This window comes from Pelodiscus sinensis, chromosome 3 (genome assembly GCF_049634645.1).
Source record: "Pelodiscus sinensis isolate JC-2024 chromosome 3, ASM4963464v1, whole genome shotgun sequence".
Classification (NCBI taxonomy): domain Eukaryota; kingdom Metazoa; phylum Chordata; order Testudines; family Trionychidae; genus Pelodiscus; species Pelodiscus sinensis.
Window position 1 is genome coordinate 140,488,162 of NC_134713.1, and position 25,355 is coordinate 140,513,516.

Sequence of the window (25,355 nt, forward strand, 5' to 3'; positions counted from 1 at the left end):
TGTGCCAAGTTCTATGAGCTGGGGCCTGCCGCTTGCTCACAGCTTTGCTTTGCTTTATGTTATCCATGTTTTGTTCATTGTTAGCTAGGCCTCAGGCCTCAAACCAGGCCTGTCCTACATGGGCTTATATTTTAGGCCAGTGTTTCTCAACTAGTGGTACGAGTACCTTTAGGGGTACTCGAGAGAAGTCTGGGGGGTACATCAACACAACTGATATTTGGAGGAAACTTAATTTTTGTTTTAAGTTTTACAGCACTTTATTATTTTTGTACTTTTTACACCCAATATTTCATTGCTCGCCCGGCTAGGATTAAGCTGTTTAAACAAATGTGTTGCAATGGTAGAAAATTTTTGTGTGCCTGAAAACTGTAGGTACTGGGGGTACATATAATTTTTTTAAAAAAAGGGTACTCTATAAAAAAAAAGGTGGCGAAACACTGTTTTAGGCCTTCATCTTACTACATACACATATGCCCATATACACTACAAATATATACATCATATCCATATTCATAGATATTGTTTGGGAGGGCTTCTACAGCTCAATTTTAAAAATACATTCCTCAGGCATGGTCCTGGGCCTAACAGTCCCAGGCCCCATAAGGGATTAAACACAATTGGCAAATAAAATCTGTCCCATCAGTCGTACAAAAGAATGTGCAGACTAAGGGACAAATGGGACATGAATCTATGGATAGCAAGGTAAGGTGGTCACATAACAGAGTTTAGCTCACTGGGTCACCTTCAGTCCATATATTATGATTTTCTGGGATGATAGGAAAACATCCTTCTCTGTGATTTCTGACACCCACAATTGCACCCACATCATCCACAGTAGTCAGGCGCCACTGGGTAAAGGCATCTCCACCCACAGTGGAGATGCCTTTACTCAATTGACAGTGTGCAGGAGTGGGGGGACAGAGCAACACCCAGAGATCCCCAGGGCAACCCAATTGCAGGGGCATTGATTGTGTTTCCACTAGCTCATGTACACTCGAACTGGGCTGGCAACACAGCGACTATTAGTGTCCCCTAATGCAAATACCTGTCATAATGGAGATGGGGCACTAAGTCAGGGGTCACAAATTTTTGTGGTCACATTCATATGTTTTTTCCTCAAAAGACTTCATTAGCTTTAGGAAAAGTAAATAAATATGCACATATACATGTACAAATTATATATTCATTGCTACTCATAAATCTGCTGTGAAAAGTCTTATTAACAAACATGCGAGTATCACTTTTCACAGCAGATTTACTCAGCCCGGGCAAGCCTGGGAACAAATTAAACCCTGGATGTGGGTTAGGGAAGGCAGCGAAGATATGGGGTACTGGAGCTGGCTGCTGGAAGAGGCAGTGGGAGGGTAGAGCTGGAAGCCCTATGGCCAAATCCCCAAGGTATGGGGTCTGGGGAGAGCCCAAAACAGTGGCTGAAGAACAAGGCCTGCTACAACATAGCCAGGACCCAGTGCTAGAACCCAAAGCCCCTTGGCCAGAGCTTGCTACACCAGGGCAGAAGCCCAAAGCCAGAGTTTCACCACCCCTGGGAAGGTAGGGAACGCAGCAGCTGACTTCTCCCCCAGTATTGTGCCCCAGATGTTTCAAGAGGAGAAAGGCCCTATTCATTGCTGCTTAGAAATGTGAAAAATTCATCCCCCTGAACAAGCTAAGTTGAGCCAAACCCTGGTGTAGGCAGGGCTAGAATTCCAAAGTCCTCTTCCACATGTGGATTTTCTAGGCCCAAATGGAGACCCCCAATGTCACACATCAAGGGCTGGTCTATTCTCTATTTTTGCACCAATTTAATAAAATCTTCAGAACTTTATACTACTAAAACATTTATATTGGAATAAACGATATTTTCACAACAGATTTCATGGGCTAATACTAGAGGGTTACATTATTTAACAACACTGAATTTTCTTCTGATTTAAGGTTCAAACTATGGGTGTTGTCAACTCAGAAAGATGTAAGTGTATTAGCTTTGACCAGTCTAATGCTCTAACAATAGATGCACTTCCCCAGTGGCACAGATGGTGGGACACAGTCGCTGCCCCAAGTACAATCCTGCCCAGGACTCTTGGTCCATAAGTCGAGGGGCTAACCCATCCCACTGCCAATGCCATGACAACAGTTCTGTTAAGACTGCTGGCATCATCAAAGCTAGCGCACATATCCTACCTCAGAGGATATACCCCCAGTTCCAAGTGTAAGCATATCCCTAATTACATTACTATAAAAGTGAAGTTTCATGGAGCCCTGGGACAGGTTTGCTAACATAGACCAGCCACTCACTTCTCTCAAGAGGAGTAGATAACAGAAAGTCCAACAGCTGAGGTTTAGTTTGTATAACAGGAGAGAGCCCCCTAGGGATGTTAGCGAGTAGTCGACTACCCAATAAACAAGCTTATACGGTAGTCCACTGGAGTATCAACTGCTCATCCCCCCCACCCCACTGCCTCTGAGGCAGCAAGTGGGGAAAAACAAAATCCAGTTCCCCACAGCATTGTCTCTGAAGTGCCATCTGCCCCATCTCTGCTGCCTCTATCAGAGGCAGCATGGGAGGAAGGGAGATAGGGGAGGCTGCTGTGAACCAGCCCCTCTCCACAGGTGTCCCATGGACAGAGGCTGCTGCTGCCAAGCAACTCATGTTCATGCCAAAAAGGAGTGGCCACCACGAACAGGGGCTGCTGGACTCAACACAAGCTGGGACCAAGCAGTCCGGGCTTATGCTGATCTGGGACACTGCGTCTCTGCATTTTAAATGTAGTAAGAGCTTGGCAGCTCTTACTATATTTAAAATGCAAAGCTGCAGTGGCAGGTGGCTCCTGGAGCCAGCACAAACGGGGTCTGCTCAGTCTTGACTGACCACGCAGCCGGTGTAGACGGGCAGCAAGTTTTTGCACAAGAGTGGCCGCTTTTGCGCAAGATCACACCAGTTTAGACACAGCCATGGAGCGTGGCTCAGTGAGAGGGAGAAGGGTAATGGAGAGTTCGGCTCTTCCTTAGCACCATAAAGGACTGAGGGGCTGTTAAGGAAGCAGACAACCCAGTAGTCTGTGTCATGGGTAAATACAGGCATCAGGATGGGGTTGTGCTATGTGCTTGGCTTCAGATACCTGGCTGGGGCATGACCCCCTGTACATTCATCATTCCTGTCCCATTCAGGTGGCAAGCTGCTTTGCAGCATTAAGCTGACTCTCCTGCCCCACTCTGTTTCCCAGGGTGCGATGCAACTGTCCCCCTGCCCCTCGCGCTTGTGTTGAGCTCTGAGAGGTATGAGATGTTCCTGCCTCCCAGCTCACCCCCTGCCGCAGCACGCAGCGTGGGGCCCACCCGCGGTTCCCACTTTAAGCAGCAGGCAGCGTGCAGGCGGCGAAGGGCCCTGCCGGGATCTTTGCAGCCCAGGCTCTCCCGGGGGCTGCTCCCCACAGGCGCGGCCGGAGGGGAGGGGAGGGGAGGGGAGGGGAGGCTGCGAGCGCGCGCCCGGGGGGCTCAGAGACCCGGCTCGGGCTGGGCAGCTTGTGGGGGAGGCTCCCCATTAACTCCCCACCTGGGGCCGCTCGCGGAGGCGGGGGAGCTACCGGCGCCTCCCCGGGGAACCCGATCCCCGCCTGCGGAAGGCGCCTGGGATCCTTCCTCCGCCGCCAGCAGCGCGCTGAGCGGGACGGGCCAGGGGCGCGTGGGGAAACTGAGGCACGGAGCCGCCGGGAGGGGGGGGGGGCGCGAGGCCAGGCCATGCCAGGCGTAGGACGCGGCGCGCGGACGGCAGCGGCGTCCCCTCCCCCGCTTCCGCCCCGCCCCAGGATGTGCAGCGTCACCGCCGCGTGAGTGGGCCGGAGGGGAGGCGCAGCCGCGCCACGTGCCGCCCGAGTGGAGGAGCCGGCGGGACTATTTCCCGAGCTGCTGTGGGAGGTGGCGGAGGGGCACTGGCTGCGCCGCAACTTTCTTCCAGTCGTTTCTACGCAGCGCCGCCCCAGCACGCCCCGCGGCGCTCGCCCCACCCCCGCGGGGAGTCTCCCCTCGCGGCCCGCTCCCTCCGCAGCCACCCCCGGCCCGGGCCTGCCGGGTTCCGGCTCTGCCCCCTGCCGCTGGGCGGGGCGTCTCCCCTTCTGCGCCGCGCGCCTCTTGCTAAAGCACGGAGCGGGGGTGCGCGCCGCTCGAGCCGCCGCCGCCTGGCGCGCGCTGGGTGAAGCGTGGCCCCGCGGGGGGCTGCCCCCTTGCAGGGCCTTGATTCCGAGAGGGGGGAAAAGCCCAGAGCTTCCCCCAGAAAGTGCTGCATAAGCACAGACCCAGCCGTCCTGAGGCCCGCCAGCAGCCCGCCGTGTGCTTGCAGCCTGCCCGTCTCTTTCCCTCATCCCCTCTTTGTTTGCAATCGCCTTAAGCGCCTGTTTCCAAAACAAACAAGAGAAAGGGAGGAGGGGAAAATGAGGCTGATGTCGATCAGCTACCTGACTCCATAAAAACCTCTGGTCCCAGCTCCTTGATGAACCCGTTTGGACCTCTCAGGGTGGCTTGGTGTAAGGGTTGTCTCAGAGCTCTGACTTCCTCCCTCTTTGCCAGCAATACTGCAGGGATCTCCCTCCGGCACCTGATTATAGTTTGTCATGGAATTAAGTTTCATTGGATGCATTGCCTGCAGCTCTGTCCTCCACCCCATGGCACCACTTAGGGCAAATGTGTCCACCAGGGGTTTTTTCTTGTGGCCCCAGCCTCCTGGGCTGGGCTGGAGAGGAAGTGGCTTCTCCCAGTTGCTCCTGGATGTATTGCTTTGGTGTTTGATGGAACCTAGGTCAACCTAACGTTTTAGTGTGGAGCAGGCCCAGTTTGAGCATGAATTACAGTGGTTTACATTACATGTAGCTGCATGAGGGGTTTCCCCAGGTTACCTACCAATTGGTTAGTTATACTGGTGCAAAAAGCCCATGCCTAGGCCATCCCTAAGGCTGCATCTTGGAAATGGGGTGTTGAGAACAATAGGCATTTCCCAGGGCTTCCCCCATTTTAAAACTGTCCCCCATCCTCCCCAGCCCCTGCTGGATAATGGGGAGCAAGAAGATAATGGTGGGTGGAAAGCAGGTGGGTACTGTGAGCTTGCAAACCTACCATAAGCCAAGGGCAAGAAGGCTTTTTTTCTTGCTTCTACTCTGTTTATAATGTTGTCCACGTTAGAAAGGTTGCTCTGATTAAACTCTGTTGGTTTCTAAACCAATAAGATGACAGCAATACAAAAACCCCACAGAGACCAGTCCTAAGTATTATCCCTCAACACAAGCAGGGAGAGTGTGGCTGCTCCCCCCCAAAACATGATAGGGCAATTTGATCCCTTGCATCACTCTGGAATTTCTCTCACTACATGAGTTTCCATGGGGTAAATGCCTGAGAGCTGCCAAGGGCAGGGGAGGGAAAGAACATGGGACAATCATTTCATGGGGTCCGTCCAAACTCTTTTGGGACAATTGCCGCAAGACTTCACAGGTGCAAGGTGGGAGTCCATGGACCAAGTAGGCAACTCTAAAGCTTCATTGTGTAGAAATATTCGCTTAGGCACAGAACTCTTCAGTATTTGTTTTTAATATTAGTCTCTGCCTTTTCCCCAGAACTGTTCACTTAAAAACAAATTGAATGGCTAAAATAAAAAAAAACCACAATGTTATAAATATGCTGCTATTGATTGTTTACCTACCAGGACTTTTTTTTTTCTTTCCTTTCCTTATTTAAAATAAAGACATTTCCAAAACACTCTCATTTTACACTATTTTTTTCTCTGTTATTTCTCCTTTCATCTAGTTTAAAACAAAACACAGCAAAACCCAGATATTTTCCTTTTAAGAGGTAGAAATTAATGGTTCACCCAGTCTGGCATCCTGCCTCTGGCAGTGGCTAATTCCAGATGAGTAAGAAAAAGGTGACAAATTTTCATCAGACCTATGGTTAAGGAAGGTCTCAACATGCAAAGGGACATCAATCTGATTGTGTGAGCAAAGAAATCTGTGCTGGCAGAACTGGGGCCTAAGTATCCCAGCAACAGCAACCAGCCTGGCCACCACACGGCCACAGCCCTGACTCCCGGTGGCAGCAACCCGCCCGCCTGCAGCTCTGATGGCGTAGCAACCCACCTGTCCATGGCCCCAGCCCTTGATAGCAGTAATCCACCCAGCCATGGCCCCAACCCCGGAGGCAGCAAACCATCGACCCACAGAGCTCTAACCCCCAGCGCAGCAACACACCCGTGGTTCTGACCCCTAGAGCAGCAACCCACCCACCTTGTGGCCTTGGCTCTGGCAGCAGCCACCCTCTGATACAGCCCAGGGCCTACCCTGCCACGGGGGCCCCGGTTCTGGGAGCAGCCACACCACTCACCTTCCAGATTCAGCAGGAAGGTGAGTGCTGCTGTACTGCTCTGTGAAGGAGGTGGGTTGGGTTAGAATTGTTTGTGTGCGGTCATGCACTTTAGAGGGAACACTGGTCCAGAGTTACAAATAAATAGCAGAAAAAGAGGGGCTGGGGAGGGAAAGGAAAGGGGGGGAATTATCAATTACAGTGTCTGTGCTAAATGAGGCTAATTGAGTGGGCTATAAATGCCCAATACTTAACTTGTAATGTCATTAGGGTGTTGAATGTAGTGCCCCATCCAAGTAACGTCTTTGTTCAGACCTTGGTTAAAGGTGTCAAAGTTGCAGATGAAGGTGATTTCTGCAGCTTCTCTTTCCAGCTGGTTTTTTAAATTGCTTTGTAACAGGATGGTCACTTTGAGATCTATTAGTGACTGCCTGGTCAGGAAAAAATGTTCCCCAACGGGTTTCTGTATGTTTCCATTTTGAGTATCTGATTCGTGTCCATTAATCCTTTGTCATAGAGACTGTCCAGTTTGGCTAATGTACATGGCAGACAGGCATTGCTGACACAAATCACATTAGTGGATGTGCAGTTGTATGAGCCTCTGATGTGGTGGCTTATGTGGTTAGGTCCTGTGATGATGTTGCTTATCATAGAATCATAGAACCATAGAGCTGGAAGAGACCTCAGAAGGTCAAGTCCACCCCCCTGGTCTAGACAGGACCAATCCCAACTAAATCAACCCAGCCAGGGCTTTGTCAAGCCTTAAACACCTCTAGGGATGGAGACTCCACTACTTCCCTAGGTAAGCCATTCCAGCACTTCACCACTCTCCTAGTGAAATAGTTTTTCCTAATATCCAACCTGGATCTCTCCCACCATAACTTGAGATCATTGCTTCTTGTTCTGCCACCTGTCACTAATGAGAACAGCCTCTCTCCATCCTCTTTGGAACCTCCCTTCAGGAAGTTGAAGGCTGTTATCAAATCCCCCCTCACTCTTCACTTCTGCAGACTAAACAGACCCAACTCCTTCAGCCTCTCCTTATAGGTCATATGCTCCAGCCTCCTAATCATTTTGGTTGCCCTCCGCTGGACCCTCTCCAATGCGTCCACATCCTTTTCGTAGTGGGGGGTCCAGAACTGGACACAATACTCCAGATATGGCTTCACCAGAGCTGAATAAAGGGGAATAATCACATCTCTGGATCTGCTGGCTTGCATAGATGTGTGGACAGAGCTGGCGCTGGAGTTGATTGCAGGGGTGCATTCCTGGATGAGTATGATGGAGGTGTGCTGCGTGGTTACAGGAGAGAATTTGTTTGAGGTTAGGGGGTTGTCTATATTTGAGGACTGGCTTATCCCCCAAGGCCTGTGAGAGTGAGGGGTCATTTTCCAGGATAGGTTGTAGATGGTTGATGATGCGTTGGAGGGGTTTAAGTTGGGGTCTATGGTTTAAATGGTGTCTTGTTTTCTTTGTTGGGTCTATCTTGAAGAAGCCGATGCCTGAGTACTTGTCTGGCTCTGTCAATCTGTTTTTTTCATTTCCCTGGTGGGTATTTCAGTTTTAAGAATGCCTGATAGAGACTCTGTAGGTGTTTGTCTCTGTCTGTGAGATTGGAGCAAATCCAGCTTTATCGTAGGGCCTGGCTGTAAACAGTTGATTGAGAAATGTGTCTTGCATGGAAGTTAGCCTGGTTTAGCAGGACACTCTAATTGACAATTTTCCCCCTTCTCTTTCCCTCCCCATCACCTCTTTTTCTGCTATTTATTTGTACCTCTGGACCCCTTGCTCCATCCATCTGAAGAACTGGGCTGTGCCCACAGCTCCTCTGCATGGTTTGTTAGTCTCTAAGTGCTGCAGGACTATTTGTTGTTTTTTAATTTTTTTCAATAGTGGGATGACATGGTAGCAGGAGATAGCTCAAAAGTAGGGTGACAGAGTAGCGGGGTATAAGGAGCTTCCCGGGTATTGAGGGAACTGGGGAGTATGAGCGCGGTGGGAAAAGAGAAAGTACCAGGATCCACAGCAATCATGGGCCCCGCAAGACCCAGCGTGGCCCTTTTAAGGCGGAGGGATCCAGGGGCCGGGCTCAGCCCCTATATAAGGCTGGCGGAGGGGGTGCCGGCTTCTTTCTCCCGGCCGCACCGCAGCGCCAGTAGCAGGGACTGAGCTCGCTCCTGCCCGAACCCCAGCCCATCACGGTAAAGGCGGGGCGGGCGGGCTCGGCTGGGGAGGGGGGGGGGGCACGTGGCGCCGCCGGGCGCTGCCATGTTGAGCGCGGCGGGGGGGCGGCTCGCGGGGCCGGGCCGCGCGGCCGGTGCCGTTGACCGGTCGGGCGCGCGCTGATGCGGGCTGTCCGCGTTGCAGATGCCGGAAGCCGCGCAGCATGGCGAGGAGGAAGTGGAGACCTTCGCCTTCCAGGCCGAGATCGCGCAGCTCATGTCGCTCATCATCAACACCTTCTACTCCAACAAGGAGATCTTCCTGCGCGAGCTCGTCTCCAACGCCTCCGACGTGAGCCCCCCCCCCCCCCCCCCCCCCGCCTGCCCTTGGGCCAGCCCGGGCCGCGCGCGCTAACGGCCTTCGCCAGCGGCGCCCGCCCTTGGGAATCCCCTCGGCGTCCCTCCCCCGCCAGCCTCCCTGGCGCAGGGGAGCCACAGCCCAGGGCGGGTTTGCCCCGCTGCCCTTGGGGGAGCGGGCATGGAGGCGGCATCCAGCGTCACCCGTTGGTCTGCAGGGATTCTCTCTTCCTGGGGGTGGGGTGGGGTGAGCCCATCTCTGGCCTGTGTGTTGCTCCGATGGGGTATCCACAGTGCTGCTCTCATGCAGGGCCTTGTGTTTTACCCCTTGGAGGGGTTTGAGTGAGCCCAGGCCCTTTGTTGGGGGTGTGTGTCATGCTCCCCTTCCTCTCCAGAGCAGGCAGAGGACGAGATCCAAGGAGCAGGTAGGTGAATAGTAACTGGGCCTTGCAAACCTTCACTCTTCTCCTCCAGGCCCTGGACAAGATCCGTTATGAGAGCCTGACAGATCCCTCAAAGCTAGACAGTGGCAAAGAGCTAAAAATTGACATCATCCCAAACCCCCGGGACCGCACCCTGACTCTGGTAGACACAGGCATCGGTATGACAAAGGCCGACCTCATCAACAACCTGGGCACCATTGCCAAGTCTGGTACTAAAGCCTTCATGGAAGCCCTTCAGGTGAGTAGTCTTGAGTCCGGGCACAAGAGCGTGTGGGCCTGGGCACCTCCTGGGCTCGTGTCCTTCATAGGGCCTTACAGCTTCAACACTCAGTGTTTGCTGGAGGGACAGTCGCCTTCTGGGTCCGCATCCTCCCAGGGAGCAGCATAGAGTGCTCTTGGCTTGCCCACGTGTTTCCCTGCTCCCTCCTGCACATAGAGAAGGTGGCGGGGCCCTGCCCTATCCCTGTCTCTACTGTGCATTGGCCCAGTTCCCTGCTACTGGAACACACCTGACAGACATCGCCGATTTCTGGTGTCCTGATCTTCTCATTCTGTCTCCTTCCCTCTGCAGGCTGGTGCTGACATCTCCATGATTGGGCAGTTTGGTGTGGGCTTCTACTCCGCCTATCTGGTGGCTGAAAAGGTGGTGGTCATCTCCAAGCACAATGATGATGAGCAGTATGCCTGGGAGTCATCAGCTGGGGGCTCCTTCACTGTTAAAACTGATCATGGTATGTACTGTGGAGATGGGGCTTGCAAGGAACCAGCTGCCCCTCTCCTCTCTATCTTCCATGGGGTCCCATGGCTTTGAGAGGGTCGATGATATGGGGGGGGGGGTGAGGTGTTGTAGCCTTAACTGCTACTGGTGGTGAAACAATCACGGGGGGAGAAGGTCGCAGGGTTGTGTGTGAAGGTGAAAGTAACCTGTCATCTTGGGTTAGGTCTCAGGGCTATCCTGTAGGTGCAAGAGGAGAAGGCTACTCTCAATGCTAACCAAAGCCATGGTTTAAGCTTGGTGCAGGCTCAGTACTAGCAGTGCATCTGCCCTACTTTCTCATGACCTTGGCTCCCATTAGAAACACTGTGATGATCCTCCCTTTAGTTTAGCGGTGGGCTGCACCTGCCATTGACATGAGATCTCCAGTGAGCTCTGTCCAGCGGTAATGCCACAGCCTCTCTCCTGGTGCCACAGGTGAGCCCATCGGGCGCGGCACCAAGGTGATCCTGTACTTGAAGGAGGATCAGACAGAGTACCTGGAGGAACGGCGGGTCAAGGAGGTGGTGAAGAAGCACTCACAGTTCATTGGCTACCCCATCACCCTTTACGTACGTATGTGAGATGGCAGGACCCATGAGAAGGACAGATAGAACATGGGAGAGGCCCAGGCTGAGACTGGGGAGAGATTGGTACATTCTGCCTTGAGCCTTCCTATCCCCCCGTGTGTGTATGTAAGAGACTGTGATGGGTGAAGGCAAGAGCTGGGCACTCATCCTGCTGCTAAGGAGTTGGCCAGAAGAATGGTACGAGTGGAAACTAGCTCACTGCCTCTAGGGGGAGGGTATCACAGAAGGGGTATACTGTTCTATCAAACTCACATCCCTAAAATCCATGCCGGTGCTTTGGGCCAGCACCTCCCCTACCTGGTGAGGGGGTGGGGCTGGAATTCCAGCCCTCTGTCTCCTCTTGTTTGGGCCTCTAGTGCATGAGCTATGGGAGGTCTCAACCAGCTGGGGGTGGCCATGGTTCCTTATCCTCTTGGTTGTCCCAGCCACTGAAAGGCACCATTTGCAAAATGTGAACCAGTGCTTTATGTGCCGTGCATCACGGCAATGTTTAGCTTAGTAGGACACCTACCTCCCTTGGGGCTATGGTGTTTGTCACTGCCCTGATCTTCTGCAAATAGGAGGCCCTGAGTAAGCTAGTTGTCTTTGCCACGGCCGTCTTTCTACCTCTTCCTACAGCTGGAGAAAGAGCGGGAAAAGGAAATCAGTGACGATGAGGAAGAGAAGGAGGAGAAAGAGGATGAGGACACAGCCCCCAAGGATGAGAAGCCCAAGATAGAGGACGTGGGCTCAGATGAGGAGGAAGAGGAGGGTGGTAAGGGCAAGAAGAAGAAGACCAAGAAGATCAAGGAGAAATACATTGACCAGGAGGAGCTGAACAAGACAAAGCCCATCTGGACCCGCAACCCTGACGACATCACCCAGGAGGAGTACGGAGAGTTCTACAAGAGCCTCACCAATGATTGGGAGGACCACCTGGCTGTAAAGGTGAATGCAGGGGCTGGCCACACCGCTAGTGGCCAAGGGGCTCCTCCATCTCACAAAGCAGAACAGATTAGCGTATAGGCTCCCCCTTTCTTCATCATGGGTATACTCTAGTATAGAAAGAGAGGGACCCCCCAAAATGTTTCATTAGACTCTGAGATGTGACTGAATTGTAGTTACAGGTTGGACCTCCCTGGCCTGGCACCTTTGGGACCGGTCCTAAACAAGGGGATTTGTCAGGCCAGGAGAGGTCCCCTGTCATTGGCCTCTGAAACCCCTCCCTACTGCTGGCTGCTTTTGGCCCACCCTGCTGGGTTCTTTTCCCTGTCCTGCTGCACTCCTGAGTCGCTGGCCCACCTGCCACACTCCCAGCCTTGCTGGGCTCTGGCCCCTATCCCTCACCCCACTGCCATGGGGCTCCTGCCAAGTTGCCAGCCCCACTGACACACTCCTAGCCTCGCCACCAGATATCCCTCCCCCTGGCCTCAGAGCTGAGCCCATTTGACATACTGCTGTTGGTCCTGAACATGGAGCCTCTCCCCTAGGTGTGGTGCAGGTTTGCTGGCCCTTTCATCAGCATGACCCTCACTCCCAATTCCCTGCTTCATCTAGGTGTGCAGAGGCCATGGCTGCTGCTCTCTGGCATGAGCAAATGGGGATGGGAACTGCTGCTGTGGGGGCCTTAGACCCTGCCCAGCAATCACTGGGGCGTGGGGATGAAGAATCCCAAGTGCTAGGTGTGCTGTCCCACCTGCCTGTCCATTGCATTGTTGTGCGCTTTGCTCCAAGGTAGCCATTCTGCCCCCACCCAATTCCCTCTGGGTGCTCCTGCAGCTGGGCCAAAAGGAAGGGCTCTTTCCCAGGGGAGGGCTAGAGGAACAAAGTCATGGTAGTTTGGTCGTCTCATTCTCGTGTCTCAACGTGCAGCACTTCTCTGTGGAGGGGCAGCTGGAATTCCGAGCTCTGCTCTTCATCCCGCGCCGCGCCCCCTTCGACCTCTTTGAGAACAAGAAGAAGAAGAACAACATCAAGCTGTACGTGAGGCGTGTCTTCATTATGGACAGCTGTGATGAGCTCATCCCAGAGTACCTAAGTAAGAGCCCCCTGTGTTACCCCTCGCCCTTGGGCAGAACTCCCACTCTAACTGGTTTCTGGTTTCTTCCCTGCCGTGTTAGCTGCTTCTTCAAGTTGCACTGCTGCAATACATAACGCTGCCTCGCGGTACTGCTAGGAGGGATACACCGGGGCTTTCTGCTTTGCACTTGTGTGCTCCTGTGTGGAGGAGCATCTCCTGGCTGTTCTCACTCTCTCTGGGTCGTCTTTTCTTCTACCTTCTTTCCTCAGATTTCATCCGGGGCGTGGTGGATTCTGAGGACCTGCCTTTGAACATCTCCCGAGAGATGCTGCAGCAAAGCAAAATCCTCAAGGTGATCCGCAAGAACATCGTCAAGAAGTGCCTGGAGCTCTTCACAGAGCTGGCCGAGGACAAGGAGAACTACAAGAAATTCTATGAAGCCTTTTCCAAGAACCTCAAGGTAGGAGCCTGCCAGCCAGCCCCCCCCATCTGGGAGCAAAGAGGCCGCTACTTTGCCTCGTCTGCCTGTGGATCTTGGAACCTGAAGAGCCAGGCCTATTCTATGACCATAACTTCTCTGGGCTGGGCTTCTGGTTTATACTGCTCTTACTGGCCGGGCTCTGAAGCAGAAGAGCCAAACCATCTGTCATCATAGCTGCCAAGAAGGGCAAGTGCTGCTGATGCAGCTAACTCTGCCCCCCCCTCCCCCGTGCTTGAAATGGAATGCTTCCCTGACTGCCTGTCCCCCCCCACCCTTCCGTGTGGGTGGGGTATTTGCAGGGAGGGTTAGATTTCCAGCTCATGAGGACAGGAGAGTGTTAGTGAAATTCCTCCTGGATCCTGCCTATAAACCCCTTCTCCTACCCCCCAGCTCGGGATCCACGAGGACTCAACCAACCGGAAGCGCCTGTCGGAGCTGCTGCGCTACCACACATCGCAGTCTGGTGATGAGATGGCCTCACTCTCAGAGTATGTCTCCCGCATGAAGGAGACACAGAAGAGCATCTACTACATCACAGGTGAGGGCTGTCAGACAGGAAGGGCCAAACATCTCTCCCATCTCATCACCTGGGCATGATGACTGCTTGGTGGACCTAATCTCCCTCACTGTGCCCCTCCATACTCCCCAGGGAAGGGATTGTCCCTCCAAATGGGAAACAAGAAGACTTTTTATAAATACATTAGAAGCAAGAGGAAGACCAAGGAGAGGGTAGGCCCACTGGTCAGGGAGGAGGGAGAAACAGTACCAGGAAACTTGGAAATGGCAGAGATGCTCAATGACTTTGTTTCGTTCTTCACCGAGAAGTCTGAAGGAATGCCTAACATAGTGAATGCTAGTGGGAAGGGGGTAGTTTTAGGAGGTAACATTAAAAAAACAAGTTAAAAATCACCTAGAAAAGTTAGATGCCTGCAAGTCACCAGGGCCTGATGAAATGCATCCTAGAATACACAAGGAGCTGATAGAGGAGGTATCTGAGCCTCTAGCTATCATCTTTGGAAAATCATGGGAGACAGGAGAGATTCCAGCAGACTGGAAAAGGGCAAATATAGTGCCCATCTAAAAAAGGGGAATAAGAACAACCCAGGAAACTACAGACCAGTCAGTTTAACTTCTGTGCAAGGGAAGATAATGGAGCGAGTAATTAAGGAAATAATCTGTAAACACTTGGAAAGTAGCAAGGTGATAGATAACAGCCAGCATGGATTTGTAAAGAATAAATCATGTCAAACCAATCTAATAGCTTTAATAGGATAATGAGCCTTGTGGATAAGGGAGAAGTGGTAGATTGGTATATCTAGACTTTACTAAGGCATTTGATACAATCTCGCATGATATTCTTATCAATAAACTAGGTAAATACAACTTAGATGGGGCTACTATAAGGTGGGTGCATAACCGGCTGGAAAACCGTACTCAGAGTAGTTATTAATGGTTCACAATCCTGCTGGAAAGGCATAACAAGTGGGGTTCCACAGGGGGTCTGTTTTGGGACCGGCTCTGTTCAATATCTTCAATTTAGATATTGGTATAGAAAGTATGCTTATTAAGTTTGCAGATGATACCAAGCTGGGAGGGGTTGCAACTAATCTGGAGGATAGGGTCATAATTCAAAATGACCTGGACAAATTGGAGAAATGGTCTGAGGTAAAGAGGATGAAGTTTAATTAATAAAGACAAATGTAAAGTGCTCCATTTAAGAAGGAACAATCAGTTTCATACATACAGAATGGGAAGCGACTGGGAAGGAGTACAGCAGAAAGGGATCTAGGGGTTATAGTGGACCACAAGTTGAATATGAGTCAGCAGTGTGACACTGTTGCAAAGAAAGCAAACATGATTCTGGGATGCATTAACAGGTGTGTTGTGAGCAAGACACGAGAAGTCATTCTTCTGCTCTACTCTGCCCTTGTTAGGCCTTAATTGGAATATTGTGTTCAGTTCTGGGTACCACATTTCAAGAAACATGTGGAGAAATTGGAGAGGATCCAGAGAAGAGCAACAAGAATGATTAAAGGTCTAGAGAACATGACCTATGAGGGAAGGCTGAAGGAATTAGATTTCTTTAGTTTAGAAAAGAGAAGATTGAGGAGGGACATGAGAGCAGTTTTCAGATATCTAAAAGGGTGTCATAAGGAGGAGGGCGAAAACTTGTTCTTCTTGGCCTCTGGGGCTAGAACAAGAAGCAATGGGCTTAAACTGCAGCAAGGGAGGTTTAGGTTGGACATTAGGAAAAAGTTCTTAACTGTCAGGGTAATCAAACACTGGAATAAATTGCCCAGGGAGGTTGTAGAATCTCCAACTGTGGAGATATTTAAGAGCAGGTTAGATAAATGTCTCAGGGATGGTCTAGACAGTATTTGTTCCTGCCATGAGGGCAGGGGACTGGACTCGATGACCTCTCGAGGTTCCTTCTAGTCCTAGTACTCTTGATTCTATGATTCCCCAACCTACTGGGTTTGGTACTGCTAATCCAATGTAAAGAGTTAGATTCCAGAATGGGAGTCTTTCACTTGGTTCCTACCTGACTCATCAGGTTGCTGGTGTAATCTGGGGACTTCTGCCAGCTTGCTGCCCCCATATGTCCCTTCTTCTCATGGGATAGGCAGGCTTCACTGAGGGGCCGAGCTGGGTCACTTCCTAAGGGAGCATGAAGCTGGGAGGATTGTGTGGAAAGGTGAGCCTTCTCCCCAGAAAGTCTAACATACATGCATTGTATGACAACATGTTATCATGCTGGACTCCAGCCTAAAATAGGGCCGTTTCCCTACTTCTTCATGTCAGTCAGCACTCTGGGATCCTTGGCTGGGAGGTGTGTGCGCAAGTTCTGTGCTGTCCATTCTCTAAGGGACTGGCCAGGTCTGTGTTTGGCACCATGGGTCTAGCAGATCCTTCTCATCCGATTCTGGTTGAGACGTTGCCCCTAAAGGGGCAGGGGCATGTTGAGGTCTAGCTGGTGCCTACCAGGGGACCCCAGAGCACAGCCAGCTCCGAGCTTTGGTGACCTTTTGTTTCCACTAGCACAGGTGAGAGCAAGGAGCAGGTGGCTAACTCTGCCTTCGTGGAGCGTGTGCGGAAGCGCGGGTTCGAGGTGGTGTACATGACAGAGCCCATCGATGAGTACTGCGTGCAGCAGCTCAAGGAGTTTGATGGCAAGAGCCTGGTGTCGGTCACTAAGGAGGGGCTGGAGCTGCCAGAGGATGAGGATGAGAAGAAGAAGATGGAGGAAAGCAAGGCCAAGTTTGAGAGCCTCTGCAAGCTCATGAAGGAAATCCTGGATAAGAAGGTTGAGAAGGTAAAAGGGAGTAGGGTGAGGATTCCAGCCCAGCCCAGGGCTCAGTGGGGCCCCACTCAATGCAGAGAAGGGTTGGACCCTTGTCTCCATCAGCTGATTCTCTGCTGCAGACTACAGGTCCCAGCATGCATTGCCGCATCTTGCTCTAAACAGCTGGGCTGCAGATGAGGCACACAGACCTTTCTAGGGGGTAGTGCTGTGGGAATGTTCATGGGGCACCAAGAGGTTGGATGAGCTGCCAGTGCTGTCCCAGCTGTGGTCCTGAAGCTGGCTAGGAGAAGTGGAAGTGCGATGGCCAAGGCATGGGAGAGATGCTGTGCTGCAGAGGGCATCCGTGCCCTTCCTGCAGCCAGGGCTCCACTGCTCAGGCTCCATCAAAGCACATTAGACCCTGCTCTGCTTTTGCCTGGTCTGTTAACCCTCTGGTGCCTCCCCAGGTGACCATCTCAAATCGGCTGGTCTCGTCACCATGCTGCATCGTCACCAGCACCTATGGCTGGACAGCCAACATGGAACGTATCATGAAGGCCCAAGCGCTGCGGGACAACTCCACCATGGGCTACATGATGGCCAAGAAGCACCTGGAGATCAACCCTGACCACCCCATTGTGGAGACCCTGCGCCAGAAGGCTGAGGCTGATAAGAACGACAAGGCAGTCAAGGACCTGGTGGTGCTGCTCTTTGAGACGGCCCTGCTCTCCTCCGGCTTCTCCCTGGAAGACCCCCAGACCCACTCCAATCGCATCTACAGGATGATCAAGCTGGGGTTGGGTAAGTGTCCCAGGTGACTGGAAGTCACAAAGTTGGCTTCTGAGCATAGACTCTGGGGAAAGAGCTTTCTCCAGTTGATCAGTGCCAGCAACTCTGCTGCATGGTTGCATACCCTGAAAGTTAGAAGTCAAGCTGCTTCTTTGGCTTGAGCACATAGCAGGCACCTTGCCCCAGTCCAAGGAAAGGAGCACTAACCCCTCAATCCTGGCTTATTCTTTCCTCAGTTCAAGGAAGGAGTAGCCCTAAAGCAAGGCCTGACCAGGCTTGCAGCAGGAAGTGCAGTGAGGGAGGAGAGCTGCAGGAGGTACTGTCTCCTGGCATGAAGCATATCTTGCTCTTATGTAGCAACAGGCGGGTGTAAGATGCCTTATCCTGTGCAAGCTTAGAGTGGTGTGCAACCTATACACCATGCTGGGGCCTGTGCACTAGCCAGCATGTGAGAGGCAAGTGGTGAGTGCTAGCAGCCTGTGGGAGGAGACCAGCTTAGAAGACAGGTTTGAGAACTGTCTCCCACTATGCTCCACTCCCCATTAGCACCTGTGGAGCATCATGGGGTAGGTAATCCCTGGGTGAGTTTGGCCCCGGGAGGAGGATAGGGGCAGGAGAGGACCCCTCCCGGCTGCATTTCTGAACTGAAAGGTGTTTTTAGGCAATGGCTTCTTGACAGTATGTGTTGTGCAGCGAAAGCAGCCATGCTTTGGCACAGAAAAGAGCCTTGATGGAAAGCTGGGTTTCTGCTTTAACTTGATTTGCTGAAAATGTTTTGCCCACCCTCTATGAGAAGGCCTGGGTTTTCTGCTCTTTTTGCTGAGTAGAGGCCTCTTCCTGCCCTCCAAGCGTGCTGCTCTTGGGGCTGCTCTGGCCTCTTTGGAACTCCCCTCACTGCCATGCTAAGTGTGGTCCTGGAAGTGGGCCTCAGTGTGACCCACCTGCATGTCTCCTTCCCCAGGTATTGATGAGGATGAGGTGACCACAGAGGAGCCCAGCGCTGCTGTCCCTGAAGAGATCCCCCCACTAGAGGGAGAGGAAGATGCTTCCCGCATGGAGGAGGTGGACTAAGAAGGGGAGCCATTCCTCATCTCATCTCCAGCACTCTCTCCACCTGGGAAGAGCGGGGCTTGGCCCCTGCAATTGCTACTGACTCCTGGACTCCCCTAGTGTCAATTTTCTCCCTACTTGTTTCCCTGCTGTCAGTAGTGGATGGGATTGCAGGGTCCCAGCCCTGTGTGCTCCATCTTTCTTTCTGCTTGTGTTGAACCAGGTGCTTGAGGAGGTGGGTTGTGCTGATGGGTCTGATTCCTCCTCCCCACCCCCCCATGTAGGGGTTTTGTGCTGCTGGGCACCAAGCACTCACCTCTCTCTCCAAGCACAGCAGGGAGTCCAGTCCCCACCCTGTGGCTGCTGCCTGCATCCTAGGGTAGGATGTTGTATTTTGTTGGCCGTTTGGTTTTTGTTCTACTGGAATTACAGTATCAAATAGAGAATGCGACTTACATGGAGTAGCTGCCTTGTCTGTGCCAGCTCCACATAATGGAGGGAGAGGGGGTGAAGAATTGGAGGCTGGTATTTCCTGTATTCCTAACGGGTGGTGTCCCTGAGAGGCCTAGTGGTGTGCTAGAGGGAGTGCAGGGGAGGCTGTGGCAATAAGCAGTGCTTAGTGGGAAGAGTGCTGCATTCAAAACATTATGATGTTGGCCCTGCTTGCTCTCAAGCAGAACTGTTCCTTTCAGTGGCACCCACACCCACTCAGAGCCAGCACCCTGTGGGGCAGCTTAATGAAAGGCCTGGGGCTTGTGCTACTGTTACCTGCCAAGCAGGGGCATCTGGCTGCTACAGTAGCAATTGCAGGAACCAGGCTGTGCTGCATGCACAGAACTAGACTTGTCCCTTGGAAGGGAAGGGAAGGCAGGGCTGGGGCTACTGTTCTATACTCCTGCTCATTGCCTACCTTCCAGCTCCCACATGGAGGTACCACACCTCTGCCTCTTTCAGTAGAGGGTAAGGCAGTGGTCACCAACCAGTAGATCTTGGAGCCTCTGATAGGTGATCCTGACTGATGTGGCCAGGAACCTATCAAGCGCTGGCCCTTAAGTTGCCCTCCACCCCATCATGCTGCTCTAGCCCTTTGCCTTGGAGCTGCCTCCAAGGCAAACCTCTTGCTTTCTGTGCAGGTTGTGGGAGGAAGAGGAGAGATACTGATGTCAGCGTGTCCTTTCTCTCCCCACTTCTGTACCCATCTCCACACAGAGAAGGGGATGGAGGGAGCTTGGCAATGCAAATCTGTCACTCTCACACTGTTTGTGTCTGTCATTCCCACAAACACACAGGCTGTGTCTACATTAGCATCCCTTTTCCGGAAAAGGGTGCCAATGAGACCAGTCAGAATTGCAAATGCCGTGGGGGATTTAATATCCCCCACAGCATTTGCATGAAGATGGCTGCCGCTTTTTTCCGGTTCGGGGCTTTGCCAGAGAAAAGCACCAGTCTAGATGGGATCTTTTGGAAAATAAAGCTTTTTCCGGAAGATCTTATTCCTCTTAAAATCAGGAATAAGGGATCTTCTGGAAAAGGCTTTATTTTCTGAAAGATCCCGTCTAGAGTGGCGCTTTTCTCCTGCAAAGCCCCGAGCCGGAAAAAAGCGGCAGCCATGTTCATGCAAATGCTGTGGGGGATATTAAATCCCCCACGGCATTTGCAATTCTGACTGGTCTCATTGGCACCCTTTTCTGAAAAAGGGATGCTAATGTAGACACAGCCACACTGTCCTTCCCTCTCATCTCCTGACCCAATACATAGATGGGGGGGTTGTTACTACTTTTACTGCTTGCAACGTGGGTTATTTCATAATTTTCATTTGGCTCTTAACACATTTAATTCTTTGAGTAGTGAGTTCTAAAATACCTAACGTGTTGTGGCTGGAGTAATTAGCCCTGTGGCCATTGCTGCTCCTGGCCTTGGCTGCTATGTCCCTGCAGCCCCTGAAAAGGTAGAGCAGGGGGTCTTACATGCTGTCCTTGCGTACAGATACCACTCTTGCAGCTCCCATTGATCAGTAATGGGGAACTGTGGGCTCAGTGCCTGTAGATGAGGGCAGCACATGGCGCCATGGCTGTCCATGCCAGCTGCTTTCAGGAGTGATGCAGGGCCAGGGCAGGAGTAAGCCTGCCTTAACCCTAGTGCTCCATCACCAGGAAGCCATCTCAGTTAAACAATGCCTTGCCAGAGCCTGCTTCCTGAACCCTTGTCCCAGCCCTGAACTTCTTCCTGCACCCAACCTCCTGCCCCAGATGTGAGGCCCCCTGCAGCCAAATGCCTTCCTAGAGCTTGCACCCTGAAACTCCTCCCAGACCCTGATCCTTGGCCCTGGGCTAAGCCCAGGGCCCCACTCACACTCCAAACTCCTTGGACCAGAGCTTGCACTATGTAGCCCCTACCCCAGCCTGGTGAAAGCAAATGAGATTCAGGGAGGACAGGGAATGGAGTGAGCAGGCTGAGGCCTCAGAAGGGGTGGAGCAAGGGCAGGTCCTCGGGTATGTGGGTTGGAGGTAGCTCTTACATTGCACTTAAAAATGATCTTGTGGTTAAGAAGGTTGGAGACCACTGGGGTAAGGGGTAGCTGCACCACTGTTTTGTGAGGCTAAGGCAGAGTCTTGCTCTGCTGGTGTGTGCCTTACCTCAACAGCTCTAGTTTATGCTGCCCTAGTACCTCCCCTCTACCACAACCTGTGCCCTCAGCTTTCTTGCTCTTGGAGCTTTCACAGGCTCCAATTGCAGTTAGTTTGCACAGTCTGTGGGCAGTGCACAAATGGGGATGTCCTTAAGAGAGCTTTCCTATTGGGCTCTGGGCTGACCAGCATCCCTGAGGTAATGGCTGAGCAGTTACCTCTGCAACTAGTGCCTGTTCTCTCCTGGGCTATCTTGGTTCTGGAACACACGGCACTGGAGAGAAGAGCCAGCTCTGATGTGACTTGCTTCCTGCAGGAGGCCTAGCAGAGTCAGAGTGTGAAGAGTTCAGCCTTTCCCTCCCAGACTTGGCTCAGCTGCCCCTTCCCTCTTATTTTTTTCCCTTCATGTGCAGAATATACTTATGTGCACCCAGGCATGCAGATGTGTATCACTAATAGAAGCACATACTGGGGCCACTGCTAATTAGAGAGGCATTTGAATCTCTGGGGTGCTGCCCCAGTGCACAGCTTACAGGGAGTACTGCTGCTGGGCCACATGGAAGGGGGGAGAGCCGGTCCTGGAGCTGGAGTGTCCCAGTGCTTCTCGGAGGGTAGAAGTGTAGGACTCTCATCTTGCCACAAGGTGGCATATTCCAGCCACTCAAGGCCCATGGAAGCCAGCATGCTACTGGGACATGCAGCTGCTTGCTGTACAGCTGGGCTTTGGTTGCACCACCATGAGCCAGAGCTCTTGCGCAACTGGGGCGGCAGGGCAGGGAGGGGAGGCTAGACCAAGACAGGACCTGAATGCAGAGGGAGGGGGGTGCTCCAGTAGGAGCAGAGCCAGCTTGTTGAAGGTTGGTGGCACATGTTCTGGCCTCCCATGGCTGCTAGCTTAGCATCCTTGGGGCTGCTGGGGAGCAGAGGGTGGTTGTGATAGGCTAATTGTTGCTGCTTGTGCTAAGAAGGGGGACAGCCCTACCCTGCATGGAAGGGGTAGGAGAAGAAGCTTGGCTCATGGCTGGAGGTCACCTGCTCCTCCCATTTCTGTGGCTCTGCTCTCTCTGGCCCAGCTCCCCAGCCAGGTACCACATGCTGTATCTCCAGCACCTATTTGCACCCCACAACCCTCCCCAACATTTTTTCTGGGTTAGGCTCTGATGGCTGTGCTGTACACAGCTGCTGCACTGCCTGCCCTCAGCTTCCTCGGGTGGAAGTCAGGGTGCAATGACCTGTGCTCGGCAGGGAGCTCATCTCATGGATGGTGGGTAAAAGTAGGGATGAGAGGCAAGCCCCCCCCCCCTCATAGCCCTTTGAGAGACAGACCTGCCCCTCACTCAAAGCACAGGGGGCCCACAGCCTTCCCTAGCCATGACACCCCTACCTTCCCAGAGCATGGTCAGCCTTATCCCCTTCTCTGCCCCCATCCCAGCACCAGACACAGAGCAGCCAGTGCAGTGCTGAAACCCAGGTAGCACCAGGAGACTGGGGAAGCCACCCTAAATGGGGGTGGAGGGGGGCAGCCAGGCATTGCTTTCCCATGCCTCTTTTACCTGCTGCCCATGGATGATCCTCAGGGGAGATGGGTGCATGGAAAGGAAATGGAGGTTGGCTACAGCTTCCTACAGGTGTGTTGGAAATGAGCAGGAGTGACCAGGATGTTTCCACCAGGCACTTCTATGGGCCTCTGTGCCCTTATACCCCCATTACAATCCCTACGCTCCTCTAGCAGCCCCATCCATAGGGCTGGAGCATCTGGATCAAATGCTGTGGTGGTTACATGCCCAAAGCTATAGCCTATGATGCACAAGCTCCATTTTCAATGCAAAGGGGCAAAGCCTATACCTCCCAGCATTCCCATGACTGGGGCTTATGAACTGCACTGAATGCTGGGATTTGTAGTTCTGCTTCTGCATGGAGCATGTTCAGACTTTTCCAGGCATGTGCTGAACAGTGCCCCTGGCTGCAGCAAAACAATATGTTGAAACCAAAATTCTTACTTTCTCATTGGGGGAGGGGGGAAATGAAAAATCAAGTGTCACGCTTCCTCTCCGTCTTTCATTTTTGCACCAAGATGGGCAAACCTCACCTCTGTGATTAACTGGTCTCTTGATAGAGAGGACCTGGGGCAGGTAAGTCATTCTCATCTGCACACTCCAAAGACAAGGAAGTGGGATGACATGACAGGCTGAGGAGGAATGCCTCACCTAGCTTCTGGAGGCCATGCTTGGTCTCTCTAGGCATTTCTGCAATAGCACAGTTGTACCTTGCAATCCTTTGCACGCAGTATCTCCCAACCTTCTTGGATCATGCTGGTCACTCAGTTCTGACACCCTCTCATGTTGCTTCATTCTTTGGGAGAACATGTGACTACAAGAGAGCACAGTACCTTAGGGCTACGTCTACATTGGCATGATCTTGCACAAGAACTCTTGCAGAAGAGTTCTTGTGCAAAAACTCCCAGAAGAGAGCGTCTACACTGGCATGTGCTTTTGCGCAAGAGATGTGCTTTTGCACAAGAGCATCCATGCCAGGGTAGATGCGCTCTTGTGCAAGAAAGCTCTGATGGCCATTTTAGCCATAGGACTTTCTTGTACAAGGAATTCATGTTGCCTGTCTACACTGGCCTCTTGCACAAGAACAGTTGTGCAAAAGGGCTTATTCCTGAGCGGGAGTGTCAGTTCTGGCACAAGAAGCCCTGATTTCATACATTAGAACATCAGTTTACTTGTGCAAGAACATGCGGCCAGTGCAGACATGCAGCAAGTTTTTGCACAAGAGCGGCCGCTTTTGCACAAGTTCGCGCCAGTGTAGACACAGCCTAGGAGAAGCACAGCCAAGTACTTTAGGGAACAGCATTCACATATGGGTGGTGGGTGTAATCCTCACTCTCCAGTCCAATGGTTAGGATACTTGCCTGGGTTGTAGGAGATCCTAGTTCAAACCACCAGCTGTCTGTTGAGCAGGATATGCACAGGTTATTTCCTGCTTCCTAGGTAACCATCCTTTGCGGGCAGACCTCCTCGCAGAGCCCCAGCTACACAATTCCTATTTCTGTGTACAGATGGTGGAGTCCCCCCTCAGTGCACCAGAGGTTGCTGCTGGCAGAAGTCAGACCTCTTGGGCTGACTGAGTAGATCCTCTGGCACTTGGCCCAGAGCATGGGGCTCTCCACCCTTCATACTCCCCGGCACGTACTTCAGGAGATGGACACTTTGGTACCTGCTGCTCAGGTTTACCTCACTCAGGTCCTGCAAGAGGGTACACCCTGCCCACCCATCACCTCTGGACCTCCGGACATCTCCACTGGGAGATGGTCCCGTGTGCTTTCCTGACTGCCTCCCCCTCATCACCCAAGCTAGCTGCACGCATTGCAACTGGTTCCCTGTCAAACTGCATCAAAAAATCATCTGTACACACTCCTGCTATGCATCACTTCCCCCCCCCCCCTTGTGTCCAACCCAGATGATAAATGGTGGGACCTCTTATCTCCAAGAGGGTGGGGAGCCCCAGTGGGCCAGCCTTTATGCCACCTTGGTTCCAGGGCCCCCAGCTGGCAAATCCTCCACAGTGCTGTGTACACAGCCGTGTACTTGGCATGGCTCACCCGTTCCTGACACTTGCCCCTTCTGTGGTGTGAGGCCGACCCTGGCCCTCTTTCAGCGCCTCCAGACTCTTTTGTTGAAGTTCTGGCTGCACTTCTCCCTTCACCTATTAATTTATGCGCACCCCATTCATGTCATCACAAAGTGGCAGGATCTCCTGGCTATGCCCAAGATGGCTATTTACAAGACCAGGGAGCAGAGGTTGGCTGAAGGAGGGGGCCTATTTCTGCACCTGTGGCCAGTCACATCCAGACAGCGTCCGCTGGCTCTCTCCAAGCCTTTGAGGAGCAGTGAGCGCTAGCTGGGGTTCTCTGCTCAGTGTCCCCATCCGGCTCCTTTGTTTTAGCCCTTTGACCTGCACCCCTGTCCCTGCTTTCTCTTTATTTGTCCCCCATAATCACTTAACATTCTGGGCTCTGTGGACCCTCCCTGTAGGCCGTGGGGAGGTTCTGTAGCTGTGGACTGGCTTAGCCCCACCCACCTCCCAGAAGCCAATCCCACAGGAATCCATCCTTTGCAGTGAGCCATCCTTGTCCAAACCCCTTCTCTTTCTCCAGAGGCCATTTCCTCTTGTTATGGGGAGGGATTGCAACAGAGCCCTCTCCCCAGGAGGTGGGAGCCCCCAATTCACACCCTTTAAAGGAGCAGGGGCATGCCCTGGGGTCTGCCCCAACCTGCACCCAATGAATATGCACTGCAAGCGGAGCTGCTTCAGCAGACAAGAATACTGAGTTAATACACTATTGACAGAACAGCACGGGCAGTGGGTACTGTAGGCAGGGGGAGGCTGAGCAGCCCCACACAGCCTATTGCAACCCCTCACCTAGGCCAGTGTAGCTCCCGCAGGGAGTCAGGGTTGGACACTGCCTGCCC

General features: G+C 52.6%; 1 protein-coding gene across 1 annotated transcript; it reads left to right on the plus strand.

Moving 5' to 3' along the window:
* The first annotated feature begins 8,406 nt into the window (after positions 1-8,406).
* On the plus strand, positions 8,407-18,711 carry HSP90AB1 (heat shock protein 90 alpha family class B member 1). Its single transcript, XM_075925053.1, has 12 exons — positions 8,407-8,543; positions 8,710-8,856; positions 9,336-9,542; positions 9,876-10,035; positions 10,497-10,630; positions 11,267-11,575; positions 12,500-12,665; positions 12,917-13,107; positions 13,519-13,666; positions 16,173-16,441; positions 16,879-17,212; positions 18,162-18,711. The coding sequence occupies exons 2-12, from the start codon at positions 8,710-8,712 to the stop codon at positions 18,269-18,271; spliced, it is 2,175 nt and encodes a 724-aa protein (XP_075781168.1). The 5' UTR covers positions 8,407-8,543; the 3' UTR covers positions 18,272-18,711.
* Positions 18,712-25,355: the final 6,644 nt, after the last annotated feature.